At 42.2% G+C, this 13664-nt stretch overlaps 1 protein-coding gene and 1 pseudogene across 7 annotated transcripts in view; both read right to left on the bottom strand.

The window, feature by feature from the left end:
- Nucleotides 1-3140: 3140 nt before the first annotated feature.
- LOC101575471 lies at nucleotides 3141-4099 on the bottom strand (annotated as a pseudogene). The gene has a single exon (XR_002822362.1). The product of XR_002822362.1 is annotated as a T-complex protein 1 subunit zeta pseudogene (transcript).
- Nucleotides 4100-9554: 5455 nt separating this feature from the next.
- The window catches only part of Tacc1 (transforming acidic coiled-coil containing protein 1), a 112385-nt gene continuing 108275 nt past the window's right edge, over nucleotides 9555-13664 (bottom strand). For all 6 annotated transcript variants that reach the window (XM_023722029.1, XM_023722028.1, XM_004637242.2 and 3 more), the window contains 2 exons: nucleotides 10779-10899; nucleotides 9555-9732 (listed from right to left, as the gene is read on the bottom strand). In XM_023722029.1, the coding sequence (XP_023577797.1) occupies nucleotides 9664-9732; nucleotides 10779-10899 (190 nt within the window). In that variant the 3' untranslated portion in view covers nucleotides 9555-9663. The remainder of the gene's footprint in view (nucleotides 9733-10778; nucleotides 10900-13664) is intronic.

Here is a 13664-nt window from a genome sequence, read left to right on the forward strand (position 1 = left end):
GCTTTGGGAGCAGAGCCCCCCAGTGGCCTCACACACATCTGCACAGGAGAGGAAATTCAGTTGTGTTCAAACACCTTACCTTCACTGACAGTGGTAACATCATAAAAATCAGCTGGAAACTGTCTCATTGCTATTTGTTTCTTAATAAAATTATTTTAAAAAATAAATAAAAATCAGCTGGAAAGAAGAAAGAAAAAAATGCCCAGAAGTCAGGATATAGCAAAAGGCAGATTGCATTACATGGCAGCCTGAGAAGCCAAAGGCATGTTCGTTACAGCCTGTCACTCTGCTGGGTGACTAAGGGACTGCTTGGTGCTAATAGTTTAGCAAAATAGTGTGACTGCATGGGCATGCCCCAAATTACCTAGCTGCATCACTTTTATGTTTAGAACTGAATGCCTCTCGAAGTGTACTCAGCTTCCTGCAGTTGACTGTGTGTCATTACGACTGCACATGTTGCAAACTCCACACATTAGGGCAATTTATCTCAGAAGCGCAGGGTACAGTTGGACTCTTGGGTCTGCAGGAGCTCGGTGTGTATCTGTCAGGTACACAGCTGTCTCAACACTTACCTGGGGAGTTCAGGGCCCGTAACCCAGCTCTTTATCTCAGAGACAACACTGAAGGCTAGAGAGGAGCCTCAGCAGAGGAAAGGACAGCCCAGACGAGGTGACGATGCAGGGTCTGAGCCATGCTGGTCCTCACAGTGTGATGCGGACCAGCAACTTTGCCTCTCTGAATGTTGTAGCCAAAGCAAATGGAAAAGAGCTCCATGGCCTCAGCAACTTCTGGCAAGCATACTACCATCAGCATGGCTGGAGAAGGTATGTTAGTGCTTCCAAAGGGAAACTGGAGGAACTCTTGTCTCAGCATCGTAGGGAAACTTGTAAAATCAGGAAGATTCTGTCTGGAGTTCTCAGTCTAAATGAGTCTAAACAATGCAGACAGAAGACTTGAACCTGTCTCAGGCTTCCATATCAAAGCTCTACTCATAAGATAAGGTGCCTGAGCCAGGCATGGCGGAGCACACCTGTAACCCCAGCACTCTGAAAGGCTGAGACAGAAGGACCATAGTTGGAGCCCAGTTTGGGCAACTTAGCCATCCCCAATCTCAAAATGTAAAATAAGCCTTGGAATGTAGCTCTCAGCATGAGGCTCTGAGTTCAAGCCTCAGTGCTTAAAAAAAAAAAAAAAAAAAAGCCAAGATGTCTGACAGAAAGGCCCACTGGAGTTTTATTTTCTCTGATCAATGTCTCAGTGTCTCTTCAGTAGTGTAACTGACTGTATCATGGCTGGACCTATACTCCTGGCTTTGGTTATGTTATTTATTCCAAGGCTCCTCTGGTATCCATTGACATAGCCATGGGAGGTGTTACAGTTTGTGTCTAGTTGTCTCTGCAAAGCCTCATGTAGTCATGGGGCAGACTTCTAGAGCTATGATTAATTCTTAATCCAAGGCTATGGATTATGGGTGTGAGTAATACAACTGACCTTACAATATAAAGAAGGAAGAGGGCTGCTCCTTCTCTGCTGCTCCTCCCTTTCTGCTTTTGCTGTTATGCTGTTTTTTCCACCATGAACTGCTGCCCTCTGCCATGTGCCAGTCTGCCTTGGAGCAAGCCGATAATGGACTGAAACCTCTACAAACTATGAGCTAAATAAACCTTTCCTTCCTTAAGGGCATTGGGTATTTTGTCCCAGCAATGAGAGAAAAGTAACTGAGACAGGAGGTGAGGGAAAGCAAGAGCATCCTTCACTTAGTGAACAGAAAACCCCCTCTTCCGTACTACCGGCAAGTATATGGCATATATGTAAAACAGAGAAGGAATAAGTAGAAAAGGACTTGAGATAAAAGGAGTCTAAAAAGCCAGCTGCACCTTCCTAGTGAGGTATGTTTTAGCCTCATTTCTTCCAATAAGTTAAAGGAAATCACCTCACTACATGGAGCAGTTGATACGCTGCGTTTGAGGACCCCTGGCACCCAGCAGACAGACGCCAGTGCCAGTTGCCTTTTCATTTCATTTGGCTGAAAGAATGACTTTCTGTTCACTGAGGTGCATCTTCAGTCTGTTATGGAATAGACATTCCCACAGGAACCTGGCTTCAAAGGGATTGCATGTTTTAGCAAAGGAAAAATAGGCACAATAGAAACCTAGTACTTTATGGCTGCCACAGCTATGTGGTACCTAAGTTGGGATTTTCACACTCAACTTTAGGACCTCTCCAGCTAAATTTTAGTTTGTCTGTTTTCTAACCTCAACTGAAAGAAGAGTCAGATAACTTAGTTTTGAAAGTTTTCTTATCTGGAATGCCTAATAAATCTAACACAATCATTTGGCTCTGGGGGTGGGGCAGGGTCAACATATGAATTATACTATAGGTTTTAAGCACTAAACTATAGGTTTTAAGCACTGTTAATCATTTATTAAAGACTGAGAACCAGGCACTGTAAAACATTATTGCTATAGTCCTCACTACCACCCTAATAGCAAGAACTATTAGGCCAAGATTTAGATAATCTTAAGAATTCTGAGTTTGTGTTTTTCCATATGGCCTAGTGCTTATACCAGGGAACCATCCTGCCCATAAGCTTTGCCTTCTCTTAGACTTGTACTGCCTTTAGGCTGAACACTTTTGGCAACCTTACAACATCCTGTCCTGATGGGGATTAGATTTCTTCACAGACTGCAACATCACAATTCCCCCACCCTCAGGTATCTAATTTACTTAAATAACATGTAACATGATTGAGCCAAGAAAGGCCGATAAGGAATGCTTTCATTAGCATAGCATTTATATTTAAATGAAGTTTCAAACTGAAAACTGGTTTCTCACTAACCAACTATCCCTCAAATCTTTCCATGTTTCACTTTCAAGGTTTGCAAATGCACCAATACTGTGTTTGGTGAATGGATGAACAAATCTACTAAAAAGGTATCTGCCAGATTTGATGATGTCCACCTATAAAGCCATGAGTTTGAGGCCAGGCTGGGCCATATAGTAAGACCAAGGCCAGCCTGAACTACATAGTGAGACCTGTCTCGAAGAATACAAACTGTAACAAAGTCTGATATAGTAAGTTCTTGACTTGTGAACATTCAAGTTACAAACTTTCACAGGTATACCAAATGGGACACACTTCATTGGGTACAAAGAAACCTGACAAACATTATCCCAGAACAAGTCAGGGAATTATGCTGACCAATGCCTATCCACTTAGGAAATAACATAAATACTGTCCGACCTTCTTTTTCAATTCCACTATTTTTTTTAACTCTATCTTCAATGAATTTCCTTTCGGCTTTTACTAGCTTTTCTCTTTCTTCTGCACTCTTGTAGAAAAAGCCAGAGTTCACTTCTGTTTTCTCATATTCCAAGGAGACATTGCATGTGAGGATGTATGTATTTTCCACTCTTTTTTTCATATCAGGGTGCCGTGCCCTATGGTCCAAAACAAGCCCCCTGATTAAGCTTGTATCAGTTTCCGACTTATGCTTCATCTCCATGATCTCAACCATGAGCAGGTCAATAGGTTCATCTTTTCTCCTAATGGCCAAAATGGAATCTACCACAGCCTCTGTTAGGACATCTGCAAGTTCTGCGTGAACTTTAGTGCGCAGAGATGTTCTGGCCACATCTGTAAGTATCTCCCTGTCCATCTCTCTGCTTACTTTAACTTGTTCCAAAAACTGTAGGGCCTTTTCCTTTGCAGTTTCAAAACCTTCAGTAATTATTCGGGGATGAAGACCCTCAGAAATGTAGAGATCTGCCTGTTTCAGCAGCTCTCCAATAATCAGGACGTTGGAAGTAGTACCATCACCAGTTATATCATCCTGGGCTGTTGCTACTTTTGCTATTAAAGAGGCCGTAGGGTGTTGAATTTGCATTTCGTGAAGCAGCACATTGCCATCTTTAGTAAGCTTGATGTCTCCGGCGCCAGAAACGAGCATCTTCATGGTGCCTTTAGGCCCCAAGTTGGTCCTCAACACGTCCTGCAGCCCCCTCGCCGCGCTGATGTTGACCGCCAGCGCCGCCTGCGCGCTGGCCACCTCGGCCTTGGGTTCAGGGTTTTCACAGCAGCCATCGCTGCCCGAGTGGAGCCAAGTAGAGGAAACCAACGTGAGGCGCAAACGCCCGGTTCAGCGTGGCCGAGAGGCTCTATCCAGCAAATAAAATTCTTTAATAAGCTTCCATCAGATTTTTCCCAGCAATTCTCAGGAAATGAGACTTCCTACCAGGGGTTTTGCAAAAGGCAGCACTGCCTCCTCAGTGACTGGTATGCGCTGGAGCTCATGGCAACCTGGCGTGCAGGAACTCTGGGTAGCAGAGCGAGGATGGAACAGTATGAAAGTGAGCATGCTGGCTTCCCAGCCAGGCTGTGAAATGCAATCTTTTTCTTTTTCTGAGGCAGGGCCTCACTGTATTCCAGATCAACCTCAAACTGCATAGGCTTATGCCATCAGGTCCAGCGCCCAAGTGACACAGTCCATGACATTTCCTGACTCATCTCCGATGGAGTTACTCACAGAGTTGGCCTAGCCAGTTCTAAAGTATTTCTAGTGTTAACCTGGAAGAAACATAACAAACAAGAGAACTATTTTCTGTGGGCTATGACATTTACACAGCTCTGGCTTATCATATGGCCTTCAACGAGTCATAATTCTTGGGTGACTTAGTCTCTTAGGACTTGCGAAAGGCCAGGGCAGACAAAGAATCTCTAAGTAACCATGAAGCATCCAGCTAAAAGCTTTCTGCACAGAGGCAGTCACAGATATTTGTACTAAGGTCCAAATCCTAAAGTTTATTTTGTTTTTCATTACACACCCAACCGTTTGCATAAAACCCCACAAAATGAGTGTAGGGAAAAAAAATCTATTTTTAGGCTGAAAAATGACACTCATAAAATTGAAGCTGCCATAAATTTTCACACTTGGGTATAAAACAACTTCCAACTAGGAAAACCAACAATAACACACAGACACACTTGAACCTAATAGTGGTAAACAGTTTTTATTCAGGCAATGAAACATGGAAAAAATATATTAGTAATCATTTTAATAATTTCATTTGTATGAGTATAACTTTTACAAATATTTACTTGACATATAAAAGGGAAATTACTATGTATATAAAATTTATGTAGATGATTATTCCACACAACAATCCTGACAGCAGTAGTCAATGCAATGCTCGCCCCTCTAGATGAGGGGCTCCTCACATGACCTAGGGTGGCCACAGGGACACAGGGAGCAGATGTGCAGTGAACGTCTACAATAGGGATCTACTGGCAAACATTCGCTTGCTAACAGCAACAGAGAAGTCTACTGCTACCTCTGAGGTGCAAAAGTGCCTGGGTCTTGCCCTGTGGCTGGGAAGGACAGAGGTGAGGCCCATGCTGCGGGTATGGCCATCTATGATGCCTGGTATCTGGATTAGGCATGGTTTCTGAGCTCAAATTTGCATATGTTCACTTAAAAATTATTCCTAAATCTAGAATATCAGTTGATGATCTGACTAGGAAATACAATTGAGAGCACTGTATATTCCAGATGCCATTAAGAGGCAGAGGCAGAGGCGATGGCGCTCTGACAGTGGCAAAGTGAAAAGGAAATAGTAGGAAGGTTCAGGTCACACTGCAGCTTTGGGCTTGGCCTCCTCCTGACAAGTTAAAGCACTATACAGACTGCCACAGACCAGCATCGCACGCAATGTCTCCACATTAGAACTATAACCAGAATATACATTTACATAATAGCTGTAACCATATTACAGTTAACAAAGTCATTCCTTAGGAATCATGTTTGTCCAAATCTAACTGCATGCTAAGAGGCACAGAAATGGGATTGCATTTGGATGAAAAACTACAAAAAGTGCAATCTTTAGTCTCCAGAATGCAAGCTCTGGCATGAGGGAGTGAGTCTTCACCAGAGAGTGCTGCCATGTATTTATTGTCCCAAGGAGACACTTACAGAGAGGAGCATACTGCATCAATTCCTTCACCTTCACTGTGTAGAGACTCAAGGACTAAATGGGAAACTGTATTTTTTTTCTTTGTGGGCTGGGGAGGGAACCCCAGGCCTCACACATGCTAGGGAAGCACTCCACTGCTGAGCCATGCTTTCAGTCCCATAAACTGACTTTAAAAAGAACTGGAATCTGGAGTCTAGTGAAAGCTTTCTGGACAGAAATTTCCTTGAAGTGTTTATTAAAATCTATGAAAGAACATGACTTCTTAGACCTTTGGCTTGACATTCTGGGATTCCCAGACTATATCTGTTTTTTTAAGAAGTACACAGGAATCTGTTATCTTTAAAATTCTTCAGAATATATACATCTTCTCTTTAAAATCTCTTGCCTGAATCATTTAATCTTTTGACACCTAGTTTCTCTCTTCCTAACAAGAGGTTAAGGAAATTCAAGTCTGAGAGCAAACGCACCTGGTCACACCACCATGAGAAACAACAGTCACAAACAATTCATGAGATGGGTACTACCTGCAATGAAAACCACAAAGGAAAGAAAAGGGACTTTGGGACACTCACACCACAGCAAAGGATGTGCTGCTATGACTCAGTGTAGAGGAGACTAACCCACTGGATCTCAGCCCCTGGGAGCCCTCTGTCAGCCTTGTCCGCAGGCGGCAGGGCTCTGGGTGGATCCAGATTGGACAGCCTGAGCATAGGGGTGCTATGTTCCCGTATACACAGACAGATGTGCTCAGGGCTGTCTAGTATCCATGTGGAGGCTGTCCTGAGTGTGAGCAACAGGAAAGCCATTGGCCCATAGATCCAAGCCACTGCAGAAGGCTGCTAGAGTCTTGGTTTCTCACCACCATGCACTTCTGCACTTGTTGGCTTGGGCTGGTTCCAAAGGGGCTGGATACTGGGCATTTCAGTGTCTCTAGAGCAGCTCTAAGGAGCACAGGGCTGGGGCAAAGTCATTGGAGGTTTTTTTTTTTTTTTTTGCAAATGAGGTCAAGTCTAGGTGTGACTGTGACTGTCTAGCCAAGAACACAGTAAACTGCTCAGCCTATATCAAAAAACTGCTGGATCAAAGCAGTTTACATTTTGGCAAAGTCAGAAGCTACAGACATGGCTCTGGACTCACAGTCTCAACAAGATCACACAGTGATTCCCAAATCCCTATGTAAACCTGCAGTTTTCTTCTATTTCCCCTTTTCATTTTTGAAACAAGATTTTTTGTTTTAATTGAGCAAGTAATTTAACGCTCACACATGTTGAAACAGACCCCAGACCAGTGGTGACGAAGTTGTGCCACAGTGCTGCAGCAAGTTGTTTGTATCACTGAACGTTCCAAAAAGTTTGCCATCACTGCCCTAGACTATATTCTCATTCCCCAGGATGAAGAAAAGTGTTTTTTTTTTTTTGGTGCTGGTGGTGGGGAGACTTTAAAAAAGAAGAAATATCCTTCATTTTGCCTAGTATACTCCCACCCTGCCTGCTCCCTTTTTAAGGTATTGAACCCTGGGCCTTTGCACTGAGCTATATCTCCACACTTTTTAAAATTTTAAGACAGATCTTGAACTTGGGATTGTCCTGCCTCAGTCTCCCAGAGTGCTAGGATCTAGGTCTATACCACCATGCCTGGCTTTAGGCTATATGTTGTCTTGATATGCCAGCTGTACAAGCTATGTTTTTTTCTTGTTGAAGAGGACCTAGTAAGTGAGAATGGTGGACACTCCTTATAATAGTCATGATTACAAGGCTAATGGCAAATATCATTTAAACAAGGGCCCTTCTGTACTCCTTGTGCAGGAGTCTCATTCAGCAGGCTCTAGTTTTCAGGGGATCTCTTGGATTAGTGTGCTAGGGAAGTACTGTCATCAGCTATGTCCTAACACAGCATAGTGAAATTCTGAAATACACAGTAAGATTAAAAAGATGCTGACAGGGCTGCCTAACTTGTGCAAGACTCTGGGTTTGATATCTAGCATGGCAAAGCAATTTTTGAAAAGAAAATAAGAACGATGACTATGGATTTATATTGACAACACTATAACCCTTTCATACTTAAACAGACTGATATAAAATAAGAATATATGGATCTATGAAGATTTTACAATGTTTCTGCAAACTGCATCAACTTCCCTCACAGAAGAGGACTAAGAGGAAGCTGGTCACACCATCAGGAGACACTTGAGGCTGTGACTACCGGGACAGCATTCACATTAAGCCACAGTGACTACTCCAAAGCCCAAATGATTGTCAAGCCACTCTCTAACCATAGATAATTTTTTTTTTGTAAAAAATGTTAAGACAATAGGCTTTAAAATACAGCCTAAGCACCAATTACAATAAATACATATTGGTAAAACATGACTTCTGGCTTTGAAAGACATTATTGACTTCCCTGGGGCTAAAGATTGCACCCACGTGAGTAACACACTGCTAAGGAAATATTCACTTTCAAGATCTACAGAGGTTTTCACGAGGCACGGTTCATTGTTGAAGTTGGCTCATGCAGAAGTTTTACAAGTAAGAAAGTACAGGTACTGAATATAATGCATACCACCATGAAGCCTTTCAGGGGGCAGGATTAAGACAAAGGAGTACTCTAAAACACTCGTACAGATTTGGTTTGTCCTATCACATAGAAAGGGAGGGATTTGCTGGCCTTAGGTGGGAAGCATCCATTTCAGGGTTAGTGTCTTCCACTCTCAACCAAGGCTAGCAAGAGCTTGAGGAGCTTGGTTTTGTTAGTATGGACTCCTCATGTTCCCTTCCTCAGCGTTCACACTGTCTTTGTTTAAAAATGCTCACAAAATGTTGAGACATGGAGGGGCTCACATGATTTTACTACCTGTTTTGTTAAAATTCTATGTTAAAGTTTGGAAAGGTTTTTTTGCCTTTTTTTGTGTGAAGAACAACATACCAGGCCTATAAAAACAAACAAACAAACGAACAAAAAACTCTGTTCCTCTTCCTTATAAATGGTAATGGGATACAGTTACTCTGTCATTAAATGAGTTCATCCAAACCTTTCACAAAAACATTTTCTTGGCATATTTGAAAAATAGATTGCAACGATGTGATGTTGGGTCTGTATCAACAAATGGAAGCCGAAGGAACCAAATGATTCCAGGTACATTTGCCAAACTTCAGCTCTGAGGGAGTCCTGTGCTGCTGTTCATGCACGACACTAACTATTTAGGATTTAATCTATGATACTTCCTGTTTATAAAGTGAAATTAACAACAGGTCAAATTATCTTCCCTTCAATAAAAATGATGATAATGAGAATTAATAGGTTAAGCAGGTCACAAAAGTCCCAGACAGGTGGAAGAGATGACCTTAAATAGTAAGCCACAGAAATCACAAACTGAACAAAAAGTAAAGAGAATCTAAGACAAAATGAAGACAGACCACACTTAGTGGCCTGGCTCACTTGACTGCAGCCAGAGCTAGCGTGAGACGCTGGCTGTCAGGTCTACGCTCCTTCCTGAAGGGGCCATGCTCCAGTCTCCTCCGAGGCTGTGGCATCAGCAGCGAAGCAGGACAGGCAGCAGGAGGCATGTGCTTTTCATAAAGTTTTTGTTTTTTTTTTTCCTCTGCGAAGGGGCAATTATTGTTGGATAAGGCAAGATTAACTGTGGTCACAACAGAAGCAGCCAAGTGCAGATCTGCTGAGCTGACAGGACAAATCTCAGTCAGTCTTTCCCAGCTTTGCAATTAGCTCATCACAGATTTTTGTCAGTTCTTCAATTTCTTGATTCTGAAAGACAGACGACATGATTATGCAGGCTACTTTTGTGTTCTGAGATAAATGCAATTACAACAAGAGTCCTAAGACCAGCTGGGTTTTCCCAAATAATCCTTCATTCTTCTACATTTGAGATCTCATTACACTATATATTCTTCCCCCTAAAAACTATGCATATACTCATGGTATGAGGCTTAAACTGAGTCAAGGCAGGGGTAGTCACTAGCTCCATGAAGCCTGACCATTAACCTCTTAGTTTCTAGATTTGCTGATACCACAGGACTATTTGGGGTACTTTCTAAAAACACCAGTAACTGAATCTCTCCCAGGGATCAAGATGCTGGGTTTGAACAACCCAGGGACACTGAGGGACCATCAGACCCTACTTTATTTCAGGGGCTATCATAGGCTTGAGTGTGTAAGTGGAGACAGACAAATGAAGCATGGTAACAGAGATAAGCAAAGCTAGGAGCTGCTGTGCAGGAGGCAGGCTGATGCTTTCTTAGACTTTGGTTTCCTGCCAGCAGAGCTCTTGTGGCAGCACTGCTGACATGCTAGACCGCCAGACTTCCGGTGTGGGGCCATCCTGTGTGCAGCAGGGTGCTTGGCATCATCACTAGCTTCTCCCCACTTGACACTAGTAGCATCTTCTAGTCATGACAACCATTTAATCTCCAGACATTGTCTAATATCCTCTGAAGGGCACAATTACCCCTAATTGAGAACCAATGATCTAGAGCAATGCAAGAGGAAGATGATTTCATGCACTGCATAAGAAACAAACAAGAGGAATAAAAGGCAGCCTTGTGACCCTGCCAAGGAAATGCTGGATCCCCTGAACTTGTGAGAACTCAACTTCATATCTGCACCCTTCCTGTGGATGATTCTCAGATAATATGCCATGGTGTGACTTGTCTCCCCAAGTCAGTTCACAGAGCTGGGTTGAAGGCCACTACCCACAGATCGATCCATGGTAAAATGCACACACACAGGCCTGGCCCTGACATGGTGGGGAGGAAGTGGAGGCCTTGGTAGCCACCTAGTCTGAACCTCTGTACCTTTTGCTGAAGGGCCCTCTCCAGGGACTCCACCTTCATTTGCTCTTTCCGGAGTCCGGCATGCAGAGCTGCACTTTCAGCCTTTGCTTTTGTGCGAACCTGAGCAATCTCTTCATTGGCTCTAAAGATAGGGTTTATTTATAGAACAGAGACAAAAAGCATGTTAGGCATCAGGCACAGCTAGAGTCAGGATGACTTTCATAACTCTGACAGATGACCAGAGAAAAGGTATTCATCACTTACCTATGTAATTCTAATTCCTTCCTTTTTTTTTTTTTTTTTTTTTGTGGTACCAGGGATTGAACTGAGGACCTTGCACTTGCCAGGCAGACACTTATGCCACTGAGCTGTCTCCCTAGGTTCAATTTCTTTTTCTTTTTTCAATTGACTGATTAATTGATTTAGTACAGCATCTCATTATGCAGCTCAAACTCATAGTGATACTCCCATCTTAGCCTCCCCAGTGTTGACATTACAAGCGTGTACACCAGTAATGTCTGGATTCAGGGCCAGCACAGTATGCGGTACCAGGGATTGAAGCCAGATCCTGGTGCATTTGCTTGCCAGGCGGATGCTTAGACCATTGGGCTATAGCCCCAGTCCCCTGGCTTCAATTTGAGTTAACAAAAATTCAAACAACTGCTGCTCAAGTTCCCATGGCACACAATTCTTCAAAAATTATATTTCATGAGAAGACAGAATTAAATCAGTTTCTGTAACAATGAGCTGGAAACTCTAGAGGTTATCATAGCTAATAGAGGATGCTAACCATCATTATCTGACACAGACCTCTAAGAAATGACTCTGCTAGTGAGATGCAAGAAGAAATCTTAAAGACCAGAAACATTAGTTGATAATAGCCAGCTAACTGATAAAAGGGCATTAGAACTTCACTAGTCTTCATAGACATGTAATTCTTTTTATTGCAGTACTAGGGGTTGTACTGAGACATCCTCAGCACTTTTGTTTTACTTTTTTTTTTTTTTTTTTGTATTTTTAGGGAAGGGTCTACAGGGTATTCAGGGTCTCACTACTAGATCGGACTCTAGTGATCCACATTTTTACAGCCTCCAAGAGCTGGGATTATAAGCATGCGCCACCATGCCCAGTCTCAATTGCCATCTCAGCTTGCCCTGGGGGCGGGGCTGGCACAACAGGCCGGGGAATCAAACCCCCAGCCCCTGTGCCTGCTTGCAGGCTCTTTAATCTGCTGAGCTATTTGGCCTGCCCTTTACATTTATTTTTATTAGTACATATTTACCATACATAATGATCACATTCATTACAGGGTATTTAAACCTGTACATATCTTATTTTTTTCCATTTCTCTCCCCTCCCTTCAATCCTTCCTCTTCCTATTTACAGAAGCCTTGTTTCCATTTTTCCCTTCCATTTGATTTTTAAAATCTCTTTTACCTTCCTTCCCTTCTCCCTTCTCTTCCCATTTCCCTTCTCATTTGAACATTTTTTTTTTCTACTTCTTAACATGTATCCTCCAGTTTGCTCCTTATTTACCCTTTGGGTTTCTCACATTAGAAACAACACAATATTGAAACTGATTCATTTCATTTAAAATTGTGGTCTTGGGGGCCAGGGAGACGGCTCAGTGGAATAAGTGCTTCCCTGGCAAGTGCAAGGACCTGAGTTCAATCCCCAGTTCAGAAAAAAAAAAAAAAAAAAAAAAAATTGTGTTCTGAAGTACTCCACAAACACATTATCTTTATGCTTCTTCTGTTGATGAGCTGTTTCAAAGATTTAGTTATTGTTAACTGTGCTGCTATAAACATAGTATGCATAGCATCACTGTGGTATGATGCTTTTAACCCTTTTAGAAAGATATTGAGGGGGCTGGAGAGATGGCTCAGTGGTCTAAAGCACCTACTTGAAACAAGCTTGGCAATGCACAGGGACCGCGGTTCAATCCCCCAGCACCACATGCCAGCCAGCCCCTCCCCCTGGTGGGCTGAGCTGGACACACACACACACACACACACACACACACACACACATAAATAAATAAATGTTTAAAAAAAAAAAAGAAAGATATTGAGAAGGGGAACCACTGGGTCAAATGGAACCTCTAGTTTTAATTTTTTGAGGAATCTCCATATTGATTTTCTTGGTGGTTGTACTAGCTTATATTTCCACTATAAAGGACAAGGGTTACTTTTTCCCCAAAGCCTTACCAGCATTTGTTACTGGTTGATTTCTTGATTATAGCCATCCTTTCAGGAGTTGTTTTAATTTATATATCTCCAACAATCAATGACGCTGAATATTTTTTCATGTACTTATTTGCCATTTTTATGTCTTTATCTGAGAAGTGTCTATTCATTACAGATGACCATTTTTGGATTGGGTCTTTAAATTTGGGGGATCTCCTGAGTTCAATCCCCGGTTCCGCCAAATAAATAAATAAATAAATAAATAAATAAATAAAATAAAATAAATAAATAAATTTGGGGGATCTGATTTTTTTAAGTTCTTTCTTTATTCTAGATATTAGCCCTTTGAAAAGAAAAAAGCTGGTAAAAATCCTTTTCCATTCTGGGTTATCTCTTCCTTCTGTTGGTGGCTTCTTTTGCTCTGCAAAAGCTTTTTAACATGATGAGATCCCAGTTGTTAATTCTTTGTGATATTTCCTGTGTGACTGAGATTTTGTTCATAAAGTCTTTGCCTATGTCTTCAAGAGTTGTACCTAGTCTGTCTTCAAGCAGGTTAAGTGCTTTGGTTTTAAATATTTAGATCTTTGATCCATTTCAATTTTAGTTTAGTGCATGGTGAGAACTATGAGGCTAGGCTCAGTCTTTGGCATGTGGAAAGTCAGGTTTCCCACTATCTTCTTCCAGTGACGGTGTTTGGCCACTTTATCAAAAACAAGGTAGC

The sequence above is a fragment of the Octodon degus genome, unplaced genomic scaffold (assembly GCF_000260255.1).
Source record: "Octodon degus isolate 3935 unplaced genomic scaffold, OctDeg1.0 scaffold00088, whole genome shotgun sequence".
NCBI classification, from domain to species: Eukaryota; Metazoa; Chordata; class Mammalia; order Rodentia; family Octodontidae; genus Octodon; species Octodon degus.